The sequence below is a fragment of the Rhinatrema bivittatum genome, chromosome 1 (assembly GCF_901001135.1).
Source record: "Rhinatrema bivittatum chromosome 1, aRhiBiv1.1, whole genome shotgun sequence".
NCBI lineage: Eukaryota > Metazoa > Chordata > Amphibia > Gymnophiona > Rhinatrematidae > Rhinatrema > Rhinatrema bivittatum.
This window is the reverse complement of record NC_042615.1, coordinates 461357117-461373938: the sequence shown is the minus strand read 5'-3', so window position 1 is coordinate 461373938 and position 16822 is coordinate 461357117. Positions and strand designations below refer to the sequence as shown.

General features: G+C 41.4%; 1 protein-coding gene across 4 annotated transcripts in view; it reads left to right on the top strand.

Annotated features, from left to right (window-relative positions):
• Positions 1-16822, top strand: part of TTC39B (tetratricopeptide repeat domain 39B) — a 284247-nt gene that overhangs the window by 126990 nt on the left and 140435 nt on the right. For all 4 annotated transcript variants that reach the window (XM_029605819.1, XM_029605828.1, XM_029605809.1 and 1 more), the window contains one exon: positions 10865-10969. In XM_029605819.1, coding sequence (XP_029461679.1) covers positions 10865-10969 — 105 coding nt within the window. The remainder of the gene's footprint in view (positions 1-10864; positions 10970-16822) is intronic.

The window sequence follows — 16822 nt, the reverse complement described above, 5'->3', positions numbered from 1 at the left end:
AGTTTTATGGATTTAACCTCTAGGAACTTATCCAAACCTTTTTTAAACACTATCTGCTGAAACTACATCTCCTGGCAATGAATTCCAGAGTTTAACTATGCGCTGAGTGAAAAAGAATTTTCTTTGATTTGTTTTAAATGAGCTACTTGTTAACTTCATAGAGTGTCCCCTGGTCCTTCTAGTATCTGAGAGAGTAAATAACAGATTTACATTAACTTGTTCAAGTCCTTTCATGATTTTGTAGACTTCTGTCATATCCCCCCTCAGTCATCTCTTCTCCAAACTAAACAGCCCTAACCTAAGAACATACATCGTCCATTTAACCAGTGCATGTGAATCTTCAGAAGCTTTTGTGCGAGAACAGACAGGGAGATGGGTTTTCAACCTATTAATTTTATCTAAAAAAGATGTGGCATACTCGTTGCAAGCAGTATTTGAGAAGTCATAATTTCTTAGGAAGGAAGATGATGGGTCCTTAATTGTCACTTGCGATCAGAGACTTAAACCCAACTTTTTTCCACCATGTTTTCATTTCATCTCTCACTAAAAAGATGATATGTTGATGCATTAAGCTGGGCAATTGCCTGTCTGCATAGTATTCCTTGTAAATAATCCATGTGACAGAATAATATAAATGAGGTTCATGTGATAGTGACTCTGCCTTGGGTACTCTGGGTTGTTGCCTCACACATCTAAACTTTGTACTCATCCTACTGATGTCCTAATTTCAAAACAATGGACACTTTGATGACTTGCTGCCAGATGTCTTGCTAGTTCTTTAGTTACTCTGATATGGATGGTCTTTCCATTTTTGAATTAACTAATTATGAACAGGATAATTATTGTCAGGCAACAATCAAGTGGAAGAAATATAGCGCATAAGGCAAAGCAGAGAGCTGTTGACTTAGCAGTTTATTAGCATCATGATTTGCCTGACCCCGGAGGTTACTATTACTATTATAAAATGAAATTGCAAATTAAAAAAAGATGTATAGCTCTATTTTAAATGTTAAGACCACATAAGAACATGCCATACTAGGTCAGACCAAGGATCCATCAAGCCCAGCATCCTGTCTCCCCTATAGTGACCAATCCAGGCCATAAGAAACTGGCAAGTACCCAAAAACTAAATCTATCCCATGTTAATGTTGCTAGTAATAGCAGTGGCTATTTTCTAAGTCAACTTTAATTAATAGCAGGTAGTAGACTTCTCCTCCAAGAAATTATCCAATCCTTTTTTAAACCAAGCTACACTAACTGCTCTAACCACATCCCCTAGCAACAAATTCCAGAGTTAAATTGTGCGTTGAGTGAAAAAGAACTTTCTCCGATTAGTTATAAATGTGCCATGTGCCCCCTAGTCTTTCTATTATCTGAAAAAGTAAATAACAGATTCACATTTATCCATTCTAGACCTCTCATGATCTTAAACACCTCTATCATATCCCCCCTCAGCCGTCTCTTCTCCAAGCTGAAAAGTCCTAACCTCTTTAGTCTTTCCTCATAGGGGAGCTGTTCCATCCCCTTTACCATATTAAACTTGCTGTCATGAACATTGTATTTGAGTTATTTACCAGTGAGGTAATGGACCCTTGAAGTAAAAAGGTGCCATGCAATCAAGATTTTACTACTAGTGTGTTTTATTATTTATTTAAAAATTTATATCACACAATAATTAAATCTTGATGGTTTACATTAAAAATCATACATAAAATCAACACAAAATAGTAACAAATATTAACACATAACAAAGAAAGCTGTGCAAAACAAATCAACCTAAACTTCACAAGCAATATTATTAGATAGGGTTCTGCTACCTAAACTGGTATACTAACTAAAGATATCGATATTTTATATAACCCTATACCATTGCACTGCCATTCACAGATTGCTTCATTGTGGGCAACAAGGCCCTTTATTTATACCAGTCAGTTTCATAAATTAGGTTAGCCAATGCAGAGGATAATTATACAGGTTTGAACAAAGCTATTGATCATTAAAAGCTAGGGTAAATAGATGGGCTTTTAACTACTTCCTGAAACAGGTTAATGAGGATTCATTCTTGAGCTCTTCAGGAAGAGAATTCCAAAAAAGAGGGCTGGCTACTTCAAACCAACATTCATGTGACGCAGCAAGGTGGAATTATTTGATTAAAGGAATACCTGGCAAATTCCAAAAGGATGAGCAAAGCACATGACAAGGACAATACATTTTTAATACAGCATTGACACACCATGGTGCCAAGCCATTTATGGCTTTGAAAATCAAAAGTAATTACTTTAAATTTGAACTGCCACTCAATGGGAAGCCAATGCAACTTGCAAGCAGGCATAATGTTTGATTGATGCCCTGGTGACCAAATGAGCAGTGGCATTCTGGATCAACTGTAATACACTCAGTGAGGAATATGGACGGCCCAAACAGGCATTATAGTAATCAGTATGTGAAATTAAGGTTTGAGTCACCATTCTCCGATCATATCAGCTTTGGTAAGAAAAAGCTTCAGATTCTACAGGAGGTGGACTTTTCAGAAGGAATTTTTCACTAGCTTTTAAATGTGAGGTCGTAAAGACAGAGAAGAATCAATGAGAACCCTCAGATTGTAAGCCTGAAAGGAAATCGGGATGCTTAGGCTCTCAAGAAAGTGTAGAATACAACACAGTATTAGAAAACCAAGTTAAGAAAACTATTTGCCTTCAAGTTGAGAGCCAGTTTTATTACTGGCTAACAAGCCATTGATCAGATTCTAATCAAAGGAGATTGAATTGTAGATATAACAGGAAAATAAAACCGAATGTCATCACTGTAAATTTTATAACTGACACCCAAGTTGGAAAAATCTGATAGGAAAAATATATGTGTTAAAAAGTGCAGAAAGAATGGATCCCTAAGTTACTCCAGTCTGTAGTATATGGGGAGTAGATTTCAAAGAACTCATAAATATGCTTTGATAGTGAACATGCAGCTAAGATGACATCCAGCTGAAGGCAACAGATGAAATGCCATTGAAGAATGTCACTCAACCAGAATGGAGCGATCTGAAGTATCAAATGCGGAGGAGATGTCAAGAAGAACCGAGATAAGGCTTGTACCACAGACAAAGACATATTGAAATACAGTACCTCAGAATTAGAGATATGAAGGGTCACGGTATTATGAGAAACTCTGAAACCAAATTGAAAAGACATTGAGGAAATTTTCGTCAGTTATTGAGCTGCTTCAAGACCATTTTCTTGATGACTTTGGTTAAAAAAGGAAGGGATGAAATAGGTTGATAATTACTTAAAGCCGCATGGAGGTAATCTGCATGGAGCAGAAGTTACTACCCTTAACAGACACATGGGGGGTAACCTGCATGGAGCGGCAGTTACTACCATAAGAAACTTGCTGGGCAGATGATGGACCATTTGGTCTTTTTCTGCTGTCAATACTATGTTACAATATTTGTTACTATCAGGCCGATTCAGTAAAAATCGCAGGAGAGCGGGCAAGTGCCCGCTCTCCCAGCGCACGCACAGGCCACTCTCCTGTGCGCACGATTCAGAAAAAAAAATTATTCAAATTAGGGCCCATGGAAAAAGAGGCGCTAGGGACATGTTAGTGTCCCTAGCGCCTCTTTTTTGACAGGAGCGGCGTCTGTCAGCGAGTTTGACAGCCGACGCTCAATTTTGCCGATGTCCGTTCTCAAAGCCGCTGACAGCCATGGGTTCGGAAACCTGACACTGGCAAAATTGAGCACTCTGTTTTCAACCCACCAGCCGTGGGCCGATTTAAAAATTATTTTTTTTTAATTAGTTTTAACTTTTGGGACCTCAGACTTAATATCACTATGATATTAAGTCAGAGGGTGCACAGACAAGCAGTTTTACTGCTTGTCTGTGCACTTTCCCCGTGCTGGCAGAAATTAACGCCTACCTTTGGTAGGCGCTAATTTCTGAAAGTAAAATGTGCGGCTTTGCTGCACATTTTGCTTTCTGTAACGCGCAGGAATGACTAATAGGGCGATCAACATGCATTTGTATGTTGCAGGCGCTATTAGTTTCGGGGGGTTGGATGCGCGTTTTTGACGCGCTATTACCCCTTACTGAATAAGGGGTAAAGCTAGCACGTTGAAAATGCGCGTCCAAACGCGGGTTAACAGTGCGCTCCACTGGAGCGCACTGTACTGTGTTGGCCTGTATGTTAGGATCTAAAGGAAGATTTTTCAATAATGGACAAATGGAAGCAGTTTTTAATAGTCTAGGTACATGGCCTTCTGATAAGAACATGCTGACTAAGTGGGTCATTTTCAAAAGCGATCGCATGCAAAAAGTCCCTTTTCGCGTGCAATCACTAAATGGGGGCAGAGTCTGCCCCGGAAGAAGAGGAGTTGGGGCGGCACCGGGGCCAACACTGCGCAAACATCGCTGGTGGCGAAAGGTAAGGACCCTTATCGCCGCCAGTTTCGTGCCGAATAACTACACCTTTTATGGTGTAGTTATTCGGTGCGAAAGCCGGCAGCCAGCACACCGCAGTGGTGCGCTGGCTGCCGGCTTTCACAGGCCCGTCCCCTGCTTCGCTCTCCCCGCCCTCCGTTACTGCTGGATTTTCTAAGTTCTGCGACCTTAGAAAATTCAGCTCTATCGGGCCGATACAATACAGTGCGCTCCAATGGAGCGCACTGTTAACCCGCCATTGGATGCGCATTTTCGACTGGCTAGCGTTACCCCTTATTCAGTTAGGGGCCGAAAACGCGCATCCAACCCCCTGAACCTAATAGCGCCCGCAACATGCAAATGCATGTTGATGGCCCTATTAGGTATTCCTGCGCGATTCAGAAAACAAGCCGCACATTTTGCTTTCAGAAATTAGCGCCTACCCAAAGGTAGGCACTAATTTCTTTGGGCACCGGGAAAGTGCACAGAAAAGCAGTAAAAACTGCTTTTCTGTGCACCCTCCGACTTAATATCATGGCGATATTAAGTCTGAGGTCCCAAAAGTTTTGAAAAGTAAAAAAAAAAAAAAAAAAATTTGAAGTCGGCCCGCGGCTGTCAGGTCGAAAACTGGACGCTCAATTTTGCCGGATTCCAGTTTCCGAGACTGTCAGTGGGTTCGAGAACCAACGCTGGCAAAATTGAGCTTCGGCTGTCAAACCTGCTGACAGCCGCCGCTCCGGTCGAAAAGGAGGCGCTAGGGACGCGCTAGTATCCCTAGCACCTCCTTTTGCCTGTTTTTACCGCCGGGCCTCATTTGAATAAAGAATCGCCTGCTCTCCCGCGGACTTTACTGTATCGGCCTGTATATTAGAAATAAAGCCACTTAAATCTGAGCATAGGCTTTGATCAAAGCATTCAAACAAAAGTTCATAGGTCAGAGATTAGTCTTCGTATTTTCAATGATCTCTAAGATTTCAGATTTTGATGTAGGTTTGAATATCTCCCAATGAGATTCATTTGTATGGGAATTTCAATCGATGAATAGATGGAGTCTGAGTAATTTGAGAGAGAATCTGAGTAACTTTTTCTCATCAAAAAAGAGAATTTCTTGCAAAAATCAGAGACATTAATGCTGTTCTCATCTGAGTGAGAAGTTACAGCTTTAACAATATGAATCAACTCACAAGGATGAGAGGCAGCAGCCTGAATACTAGAGGAAAAATAAGCTGCTTTGTAAGTGATCGATTGGTAATCTGCCAATTGAGTCCTATAAGTTTCAAGAACACTAGGCAACTTGGTCTTGTGCCACCGTCACTCAGAATGCCTAAGCTTCCACTTGGTATCTCTGACTGAAGAATGTACCAAGGAGTATTATGGCTGCATTAATTCTTAATAACCCTTAGAGGAGCAAGGGCCTCTAAAGTAGAGTCAAGAGTTTTATGTTAGAGTGATACTGTTTCTTCACACTTATCCACTGATACTGCAGACAGTTTGGGCAGCCAAATGTCATGCAATTGAACCAGTATGCTTCTGGTATGTGTTAGACAATTGGGAAAGATGGTTGAGAGGAGTAGCCTAGTGGTTAGAGCAGTGGGCAATGAACCAGGGTTCAAGTCCCACTGTCACTCCTTGTGACCTTGGCCAAGTCACTATACCCTCTGGTATAATCTCAGATTGTTTATCCCTCTGGGGATAGGGAAATACCTTCAGCACCTGAATGTAATCAAAAAGTGGAATAGAAAAAATAACTAAAAATTGAATTGAGAACTGGTTACTCCATGCAAAATCATGGCATGAAAAGTACTTACACCCAAGGGCATCCATAAAGTCCTCAGTATTAGATGACAGTGGTGTGACATCAATATGCCCATTGAAGTCTTTGAATACTATACAGTTCTTAGAATCAGTTTTGGATGTCAATAATAACTGTAAAAATAATATATGCTTAGAAAAACCAGGGGACTATAGACTAAACTGAAACCCCAGCCTAAAGGAGAAATTTAAAAACAAATCTCAAAATGAGGAATATTCTCCAGAGGTAATTGTAAAAGTATAACTGAGTCCTTAGCAACAATTAAAAGACCCCCACCACCATCACATTTATCTAGCCAAAAGTTTAGAAAATAGAGGGTAATTGGCAAGGTACGGTTGGTTGAGCACTATACTACATTGGAACTGAGTAGCTAAATCTTTGTCACACAGAGTAAATCCGGTCATTAGTTAACTTCTTCCTAATGGCCAATAAAAATAGATTCTGAATATCCCGGATATCTTATCTGATAAGATTCTGAAAAAAAAGGTAGCAAGATGTTCCCCTCTAGATAAAGACACCAAAGCTGGGTGTAGTCTATACAGTCTGCCAGCAAAAAATGGAGCTTGGCCTCTAGGGAGATCACCCTATCAGCTGTGCCTACAAATCACTGGTACAGCCTCTCCAGATATAGAGAAATAAGATAAGCAAATGCAGAGAAGATAAGTAGAAAATATCACTAACCGACATAAGTCTCTTAGGGCTGCTGAGAAAAATAATATCAAGGCCAAGACAAGATAAGTGAAAGAAATCACACATGAAGGAACGTACAGAGGAACAAGCTCTTTATCATGCCTCTTTATGCATGTGATTGTTCTCATGGGGGCTGATATTCACAGGTATGTATTCAGATACTTTTGAGTTATCTGGATAAATGCCATTGTTTTGATATTACTGGCACTTATCCAGTTACATTTTTCCTGGATAAGTTAGGAGCATTTTGGACATTCCAGGGTAGAGCTGAGTTTGCCAAATAACTTACTCAGCTAACTCTGATGTATTGGAATTAGCCGAATATTTTATTCAGTTAATACTAAAAATGGTGATGAACAGGTATAAAGTTATCTGGGAAAGTGTTCCCAGATAACTAAGCTTAAGCAGCTGGATTCAAAGAATAAAGCTGGATCAGTACCGATGAGGTAATATTTAAAGGAGTTAAACTTGTAAATGTAGCATACTATCGTAGCAGACATACAGGTATTCTTTCCTCTTAAAACATCATGTTTGGCCACCTCCCAATTTGTTACACTATATCTTTCCTCAATTAGAAGCTGGCTTTCCCATAACAAGTTATCATTAAACATTAATAAAACTGAGATCATATTGTTCAGTTGAAAATCATCTCTAAAAATGCCTGACTTCACTTTTGATTCACAAACCCTTCATATAAAAAAAAAAAAAGGTATCTGTAATCTCGGAGTTATCCCTGATTCTTTCTCACAATGGACCGTCAGATAAACGCAGTCGTACACTAATCATTTATCAAGCTCAGACTCCGTTGTTACCTAAAACCTTTACTTGAACCTGACTTTTGAACAGTTCCCCAATCACTTATTCAGCCTACTCTTTATTATCGCAATTCACTTTATATCGGTCTCCCACAATATCTAATAAAATCATAGCAACTGGTTCAAAATGCAGCAGCATGGCTACTTACAGGCACGGCACACTATGACATTATCACACCTATTCTCCATAAATTACACTGGCTTCCAAGTCAGCAATGTATTCATTAAATTATGAATAATCAAAGCAGTTTTGTAATACAGTCTTAGTTCACCCTGGGTTAGTTCCATCCTTAAAATTATGCACCTTCCAGAAGTTTACGTTCATCCTTGCAATCACTACACTAAATCCTATCAGCTCGTCTAGTGCAGTTACACAATAGAGAGCATTCTCGATAGGACTCATACTCTGGAATTCTCTACTCATTGAATTATGTTTCATAAAAGAACCAAAACATTTTGATGGCTCTAAAAACTCATTTCTTGAATTGCATATACTTCCTTTAGTTAAGAAGTGTATGCATCTTTTGTTGATGTCAGTATCCTGTAATTTTTTGAAGCATTTTATTGAATGTCATTTAACTGTATTGTATACTTATTTTGATGTGATTTTATTACTTTGAATGTACATTTGGAACCAACCCTGATCTGTGGAGGGTGATGAAAATAATTTTAAAATAAAAATCTACTTATGCATATAATGCACTTATACATGAATATCCTATGGAGAATTCAATGGCATATATTGTAGCAATTTTCAAAAGCCCACTTACATGGGTAAAGTGCATTTACATGGGTAAAATCCAATTTTAAGTGTGTAAAAGCTTTTTAAAATCATCACTGAGTGAATAATAAAAAAAAAATGGCTGGCAGGCTCATTCTCAAAATCTTTCAAAATAGTAGGGGATGAAAAGCCAGAAGAAGTGGGTGAGCCCCAACTCCCACCCTGGTAATTCAATTAGTCTTGCAGTCATGTCTGCCCCTCCTCCATCAAGACAATCCCCCAACTCTCTAGCTCTTGCCACTGCCTGTCAAGGCAATGCATGATGATGCCGGAAGCGGTACAGTTGCCCCGGTAGCCTCGGCCATTTACAGGTAGTCAGGAGGATTGGGTTGTATAGAGAAGGATTGGGAGAGGGTCTAGAGGGGAATAAGGTACTCGTGATTGCGAGTGTAATCCCTGGGCTAGCATCCCTTCACAGGAGCACAAAGGCAACACCTCAAAATATGGGCATAAGTGTGGAACTTTTCTCTCCTGATGTTAAGCCTCTCTAAAAATCCAAGATTTCCTGTTGGAGGGTGGGGTGGTGGTGGTGGTGATAGAATATCTCCTAAACCCTGAGACTTGTTCAGTAGTTAAGTCAAAATCAAAGTCTCATGTACACAGCAATAATAATAATACTGGAAGCTATAGATGATTTCCAATTTAACTTTTGCTGACTAAAGAAAGAAAATTGATGTAATTATCCAGTTATGTTTTTTTTTTAAGTCCATTTACAGCTATAGTTCTTCTAATAAATCTGTGACTTTAAGCTTTCAATTAATTTGTGATGATATTGATGTCAATTCTCTGGTTCCTGATCCTTTCCAAATAATGGGGTAGTTTTAAAGCTTCATCCCAGAATTTGATGGATAGGATGATGACTCCTAATTTAGATGTAAAGTCCAATATCTCATACTTTTAGTCCAGTTCTGAATAGGTAGTCTCACTCCTACATTCTCCTTATTTCCCTATTGGTACCTGGAGAATATCTTCACAGTCTTTTCTTCAATAACCTGGTGATATGGTTGTGATTAACACCAGCTGGGTGCCACAAGTCTTTTCTGCATTCTTCTGCACTCCTTAATTCTCCTCCTTCCCCAACAATGAATGAAGATTCATTCTCCTGTAGGACTTCCAGCAGTCCAGTGGACCTCTCTGGTTGAGAGACTGCAAACTCCTTACAGATGTTACTGTTCTGAGTTCCTGGATTCATGGGACCTCAGACAGATGGGAAAAATATAGTTCTTGAAATCAGGAAGCAAAAAGGGAGGAAGGAAGGGCAAATATGACTTCTTTCAAAAGGGAAAAAAAGGCACTCTTTCCTCTATTCCATTTCCAGGCTTCATCCCTAGAAACCCAAGGATCCTTTCTCCAAAAACATAACAAAAGTGGGAGCAGCAGAGAGACACCTGGAGGTCCATATTCAAAAGCATTTAGCCGGCTAACTAAGAAGTTAATGAGTTAATGGGCATATATCCGGCTAAATTCTAACTCGCTAATAAGTTAGGGGAGCTAGAACTTAGCCAGATAAGTTAGGGGCATTCTGGGGGTGTGACTGGGAGGAGTTGATTTGGCTGGCTAAGTTAACCAGCTTACTCCAGTATTCAGAGTTAGTCAGATGACTTCACCAGCTAAGTCTGGTCAGGTCACAGAGCTGTCCTAAAGTTAGCCAGCTATATTCAGTAGTGGGGCTGCCCTGTTGAATATACCTCCATAGTTATCCAGATAAGTTTATCCAACTAGCTTTGCTATCCAGACTGCATCTGAATATGGATCTCTTTGTCTTTTTAAAGGGCTAACTCAAAATCTCACTCTAAAATGGTGGCACTGAGTTTTAGACGCTGGGAACTCAACCAAGTCAGTCTCCCATATGGGGGAGATAAACCTCAACAAACTGTTCCCCTTACTATAGTGAGACTAACCTCTTCGTATAAATCCTTTAAGTTGTCTACACATGAATAATTGAAGTGCTGAGGGAGATGGGGCTGGCCATTTTGATATATTTCAGGGAGGCTTGAGGGATGGGAGCATGGGCCTGCAGGCCTGACGTGGTTGAGCACTCAGATTGGCAGCAAAGGGTATGGGCCTGCCAGCCCTAGCTTATTTTTTGTTTTAAAATTTTAATTTGGTTGGTGCTTATCTGGCTATATTTTGAATATAGCTGCATAAGCTTAAAAGCTATCTGGCTAAAATGACCTGGTTAACTTTAATCATCGCTCTTTTAGTGGAATGTTTATCCTTCTGAATATCCCGGATATCTTATTTGATAAAGTTTTACTAGATAAATTGTTGTAAGGTCTTTTGCATATTGACTTCATGATATTTGTGGTAGTTATTAACAAATTATTAACATGTACCTTCTCATTATTAGGGCTTCCAAGATGGACCTCAAGTGTGCATTGGAGGAGTGTACAATGGCACTGAATTTATTTCTAAACAACAAATTCTCAGAAGCACTGGATTTGTTGCGACCATGGTAAGTAAGCTAATTTGGTTCCTGGAGTTACCATAGGCAATGTGCCATCTGTTTTCTGAGGATTTATTGAAGTCCCCCATAAATAGTATTTAGGTTCTCGTCTTATAATGCCCCTCCTCCAATTATTTACATGGCTATTCCAGGCAGCATCACTATTTACATGTTTGTCAATTTAATGTGCACCACACATTCAGTACCTTATATAGGTGAGTTCCAGTAAGTGGCCAGTCACCTTATTTTGTTTAAACCAAAAACTACGACTACAAATTGTCCTCTATTAGTAAAATCAAATTTGAAGCGCAACTGCAGTTACTTAGAGCAGCTGAATGATGAAGTTAACCAGTTAATTTTGTCTGGGTATTCAGCTGCAGCTAACCAAGTAAAGTTACTATTTGGGGCACAAATAATTGCCATTGTAAAGATAGCACTAAGCTTAATCAGAATGCATCTTCCATTTACATCCCTCCTTATTGCACTAACATCTGTATTCAAGTCCTTTTGAGATCAAAATACCCTTGCTGTAGTTACACAACATTAGGTTCCATATTAGAAGCTACCACCCAGGAAAAAGATCTAGGCATTATAGTGGATAATACTTTGAGATCAACGGCTCAGTGTGCTGCAGCAGTCAAAAAAGCAAACAGAATGTTAGGAATTATTAGGAAGGGAATGGATAATAAAACGGAAAATGTCATAATGCCTCTGTATTGCTTCATGGTGAGACATAAGAACATGCCATACTGGGTCAGACCAAGGGTCCATCAAGCCCAGCATCCTGTTTCCAACAGTGGCCAATCCAGGCTATAAGAACCTGGATTGGCCACACCTTGAGACCGCACCTTGAATACCGTGTACAATTCTGGTCGCCGCATCTCAAAAAAGATGTAGTTGCGATGGAGAAGGTACAGAGAAGGGCAACCAAAATGATAAAGGGAATGGAACAGCTCCCTTATGAGGAAAGGCTGAAGAGGTTAGGGCTGTTCAGCCTGGAGAAGAGATGACTGAGGGAGGATATGATAGAGGTCTTTAAGATCATGAGAGGTCTTGAACGAGTAGATGTGAATCGGTTATTTACACTTTCGGATAATAGAAGGACTAGGGGGCACTCCATGAAGTTAAAGAAGTTAACGAGTAGCACATTTAAGACTAATTGGAGAAAATTCTTTTGTACTCAGTGCACAATTAAGCTCTGGAATTTGTTGCCAGAGGATGTGGTTAGTGCAGTTAGTGTAGCTGGGTTTAAACAAGTTTTGGATAAGTTCTTGGAGGAGAAGTCCATTAACGGCTATTAATCAAGTTGACTTAGGGAATGGTCACTGCTATTACTGGTATTAGTAGCATGGGATCTTCTTGGTGTTTGGGTACTTGCCAGGTTCTTGTGGAAACAAGGAAGCTGGGCTTGATGGACCCTTGGTTTGACCCAGCATGGCAATTTCTTATGTTCTTATATTAAAGTTGTCTCTTTATAGGATAAATAAGGCCTTTCACATTTTGTGATGCCACTCTAATAGACATCATTATTTGAAGTTTTAAATCAATAAACCACTGCTCATAAGCTAGACTCCCATTACCTCTCAACCCTGTGATACCTCCCTGCTCCTGTACCAAAGAATCACCATTCCCATCAGATCAGCAAAACATTTACTCCTCCTGTCCAATCCTCCCAACTCCACACCCCCCAATACACCAAACCTGTGACACCACTTCCGTAGCAGACTCGCCTGACCAAAAGGAATGACACCCCCAAGCACCCCTTCATTTATTCAGCCTCCAGCAGATGTATAAGTACTAAAAAGGTAAACCCCATCCCCACCCCCAAATGAACATTCAGGTTCCTAATGCTGCCTTTAACATCTTTCCCCTCAAATTTGAAAAGTCCAAAGCAGTAAGTAAACAGTCCTGCGAAGTATCCCAGCAAATTTCAGCCTATCCAGTCAGAAACTCAAAAACTATTGAAAACTTCTCATGTTGCATCATGTTTGGGCTGTAAAGTCCCTTCTGAATTCTGGCACCGATTCTTTCACTCTGTGGTCACTTGCTGCTGTTTTGGAAGGATGTAATCTCAGCAATGGCTGAGAGAGAATATCACTTATTTCACCTTAATGCCAGCTTCCTGTTACACAGTCACTGCTTCCTCCACTGATTTTACTCTAGATGTAGCCCCACTGATGGTAAAAGCCACACTGAAAGGAAAGAGCCAATGGTATCTAATGTTCTCTCTGTTAAGCACTCTCATGATCTCCTCAGTTTTGTCAAGGCAAGTCACTGTATTACAGTCAATAATATGGTTTTACCAATTAAGAGAGCCCAGAGATCTGGCTGTTGCCTTAACCATCTCTTTAATTGTGAAGTCGTGAAAGCAGGCTATTATATCTCTCAGGAGATTCTTTTCAAGAACATCCAGTGCCCTATGAGTTGATCAATTATTAACTCCATCCCTGTGGTTGGGAGATCTCCTGCTGCAAGAATCACTTTACTTATTTGTTAATTATTTCAAAGCATTCCAGATAATGACTTGATTCGAGCACTCCCCAAAATCGGATATTATATCGGATATATCGGATATTATATCGACTAGAATAATTCTCCAAATCTTCAATTTCATAAAGCATGTAATTCTGTGTCTTCTCTATCCCTTGAATATTGTTTGCATCTTTATCTTTGTTTTGGCCTGCTCCTCCATTTTTTTGTACAACCTCCTCCACTCTCTTCTACATCGCCATAATATCACCCTACAGGTCAATTATCATACCTAGAATATCCATCTTAAATTCTGCTCTTGAAATACCCTCAGAGGTCCCAGCTCTTACCTGATAGTAAGATGATGGGCTCCACAGAAAAGAAGAGACTGAAGAGGACCCCATGTGGACACATGGTATAATGCTGCTCTACCTACGATGTTTTCAAAATAGCATCGAGGGTCTCTGTAGTGGGAATCGGTGGTAGCAGACTTGCATGGCTGCGGACCTTGAATCTCAGTCTGGAGGTGCAAGAACGACTCGCTGACATGCTGAGCACTGAAGAGATTGTCTTCAGAGATAAGATCAAGAAAGCAGTAGCCAAATCCGGAACCACCATGCAAGCTTTCAGCAGCTCTCTGCCAACATTCCAGACCTGTCCTCCTCATCCAAGAGGTCATTGAAATCTGGGCTGAGGAAGTCCTTCTTCCACCTGAGGAAGTACCATCCACCGCCACCTTTGTCCCATCAGTTTAATCAGGGCTCCTGTGGCTGCTACAGGCAACAAAGAGCTTGAAGCCCCATCCAGAGCCTCAGTCAATTCCAAGGATAGGGTTTTGACTGAATTGTAGGGAACATAGCCCAGTCAGTTACCAGTACCCAGGGTGGTGGATCTGCTGGTTGGGGGAAGGCTACAGGTCTTTGCAAACCGGTGGCCCAGTGTAACCTTGAACCAGTGGGTGCTATCCATCGTTCGCCAAGGGTATCATTTGAACTTATTAGATGCCCCACCAAATTGTCCCCAAGCCCATTCTGGGGCCCAGTAGTGCATCATGGGGTACTAGTAGTGGAGCTCTCCTCCCCTCTTAATGGCCAGAGTGGTAGAACTTGTTCCACCAGGGCAAAGAGGGTGGGATTTTACTCCCGGTACTTTCTGATACCAAAAAAACAGCTGGACTTTGGCCTTGAACAAATTCCTCAAGAAAGAAAAGTTCAAGATGATTTCCCTAGGCACCAATAGTGAGATGTTCCCAAGCCACTGGAAGTTTCTGATACAAGGTGGAAAACAGCACTTCCAGTGTTGCGTGCTGCTATTTGGGCTTGCATCAGCCCCATGTGTCTTTACAAAATGCTTAGCCATGGTGGCAGCACACCTTTGCAAGCTGGACAATTGGCTAGTCAAGAGCACTTCTTGGGCAGGGGCTGATGAGTCCATGTGCTCGACCATCCAGATGATGAAGTCACTAGGGTTCATCAGCTACCCCAAGACCTATCTCAGCCCATCACCCTCAATTGGACTTTACTGGAGCCCTGGTAGATACGGCTCAGAACAAGGCCCTCCTGCCACAACAAATGGCCATCAACCTGATGACCATCACAGCGGGAATTCAACAGAGCCAGCAGGTGTCAGCGTGGCACATGTTGAGGCTGTTGAACTGTCACGGCCAAATGGCCGATGTCACTCCCTTGGCTTGTTTACATACGCAAAAGGCCCAATTGACCCTGAGATCACAGTGGTGACAGGCCATGTAGAACTTCCAACTTCCAAGACCGTGTCCAAGTCACTTTGTTTCTCCAGAACTCTGTCCTGGTTGTGAGCAATTTCAAATTGGGAACAGGGAATCTCCTTCCAAAGTCCTCCTACCCAAATTGTACTAATAACGGATTTGTCCACCCTGGGCTGGGGAGCTCATGTAGATGGGCTCAAGATCTCTAGTCTGCCCAGGAATGCCTTTATCAAATCAATTTCCTGGAGCTCCGGACAATTTGGCTGTCCAACAAAATTGTCCTGATGCAAACCGACAACTAAATAGCAACATGGTATGTCAACAAGCAGTGAGGTACAGCAAGTGGTCTGGATCTCTCATGGGATGGTGCTTCGGGCCATGTTCCTGACCGGAACAAAGAACGTAATAGCAGACAGACTGAGTCATACCTTCAGACCCCATAAATGGTCTCTGGACCAAGGGGTCGCAAATTAGATCTTCCGCCTCTGGGGAAGCCTGGATGTGGATCTCTTCACAGTGCATTGGATCAGGAAGGTTCCTCAGTTCTACTCCCTCTACAGGACATGCATCAAACCAGCCTCAGTTGCCTTCGCCAGACATTGGGGCAAGGGTCTTCTCTATGTGTATCCTCCAGCTCTACTGGTAATGAAGACTCTCTTGAAGCTTTGCAAAGAAAAAGGGACTATGAATCGCATAGCACCTCATTGGCCAAGACAGGTCTGGTTTCTACTCCTCAGGGAGATGTCAATCCAGAAACTGATCAGACTGGGGACTTTCACAGAGCTCATCAACCTGGATCGAGGCAGGTTGCAACATCCCAACCGTCAGGCCCTGTCACTCACAACCTGGATGTTGAGAGGTTAATATTGCAACCTCTCAATTTCGCAGAGGATGTGTCTTGGGTCCTGGTGGTTTCCAGAAAACCTTCCATTAGAAAGTCCTACGGACTGAAGTGAAGGAGTTTTTCCATGTGGTGTGAGCAGAAGGCTCTAGATTTGTTTTCCTGCTCCCCACAAAACCTGCTTGACTACCTTCTACACATCAGAAGTTGGCTTAAAGACCAACTCTGCTAGAGATCATCTAAGTGCGATTGGCGCATATCACCGTGGTGTAAATAATATACTCATCTCTGTACAACCTAGTTGTATGTTTCATGCAGGGCCTGCTTCAGTTGAGGTGCCCCCAAGACCTCCTGTTGTATCTTGTGATCTCAATGTGGTGTTAGATCAGGTGATGAAAGCTTCCTTCAAGCTGCTGCGCTTCTGCGACCTGAAGTACCTGGAAGCTCATATTTTTGGTAGTGGTCACTTCAGTGTGGAGGGTCAGCGAGCTCCAGGCCTTAGTGACTTATCCACATTACACTAATTTTTTTCACAACAGGGTAGTCCTATATACGCATTCTAAGTTCCTGCCTAAGATTGTGTCGGACTTCCATCTTTACCAGTCCATCGTCCTGCCAACATTCTTTTCTAGGCCTCATATGCACAAGGCGAACAAGTCCTGCACAGTTCAGACTGAAAAAGCTCCTTAACCTTCTGTCTGGAGTGGACAGAAGCCTATAGACTAGGGGTGGCCAACTCTGGACCTCAAGAGCCACAAACAGGCAACGTTTTCAGGATATCCACAATGAATATGCATAAGATAGGTTTGCGCAAACGGAGGCAGTG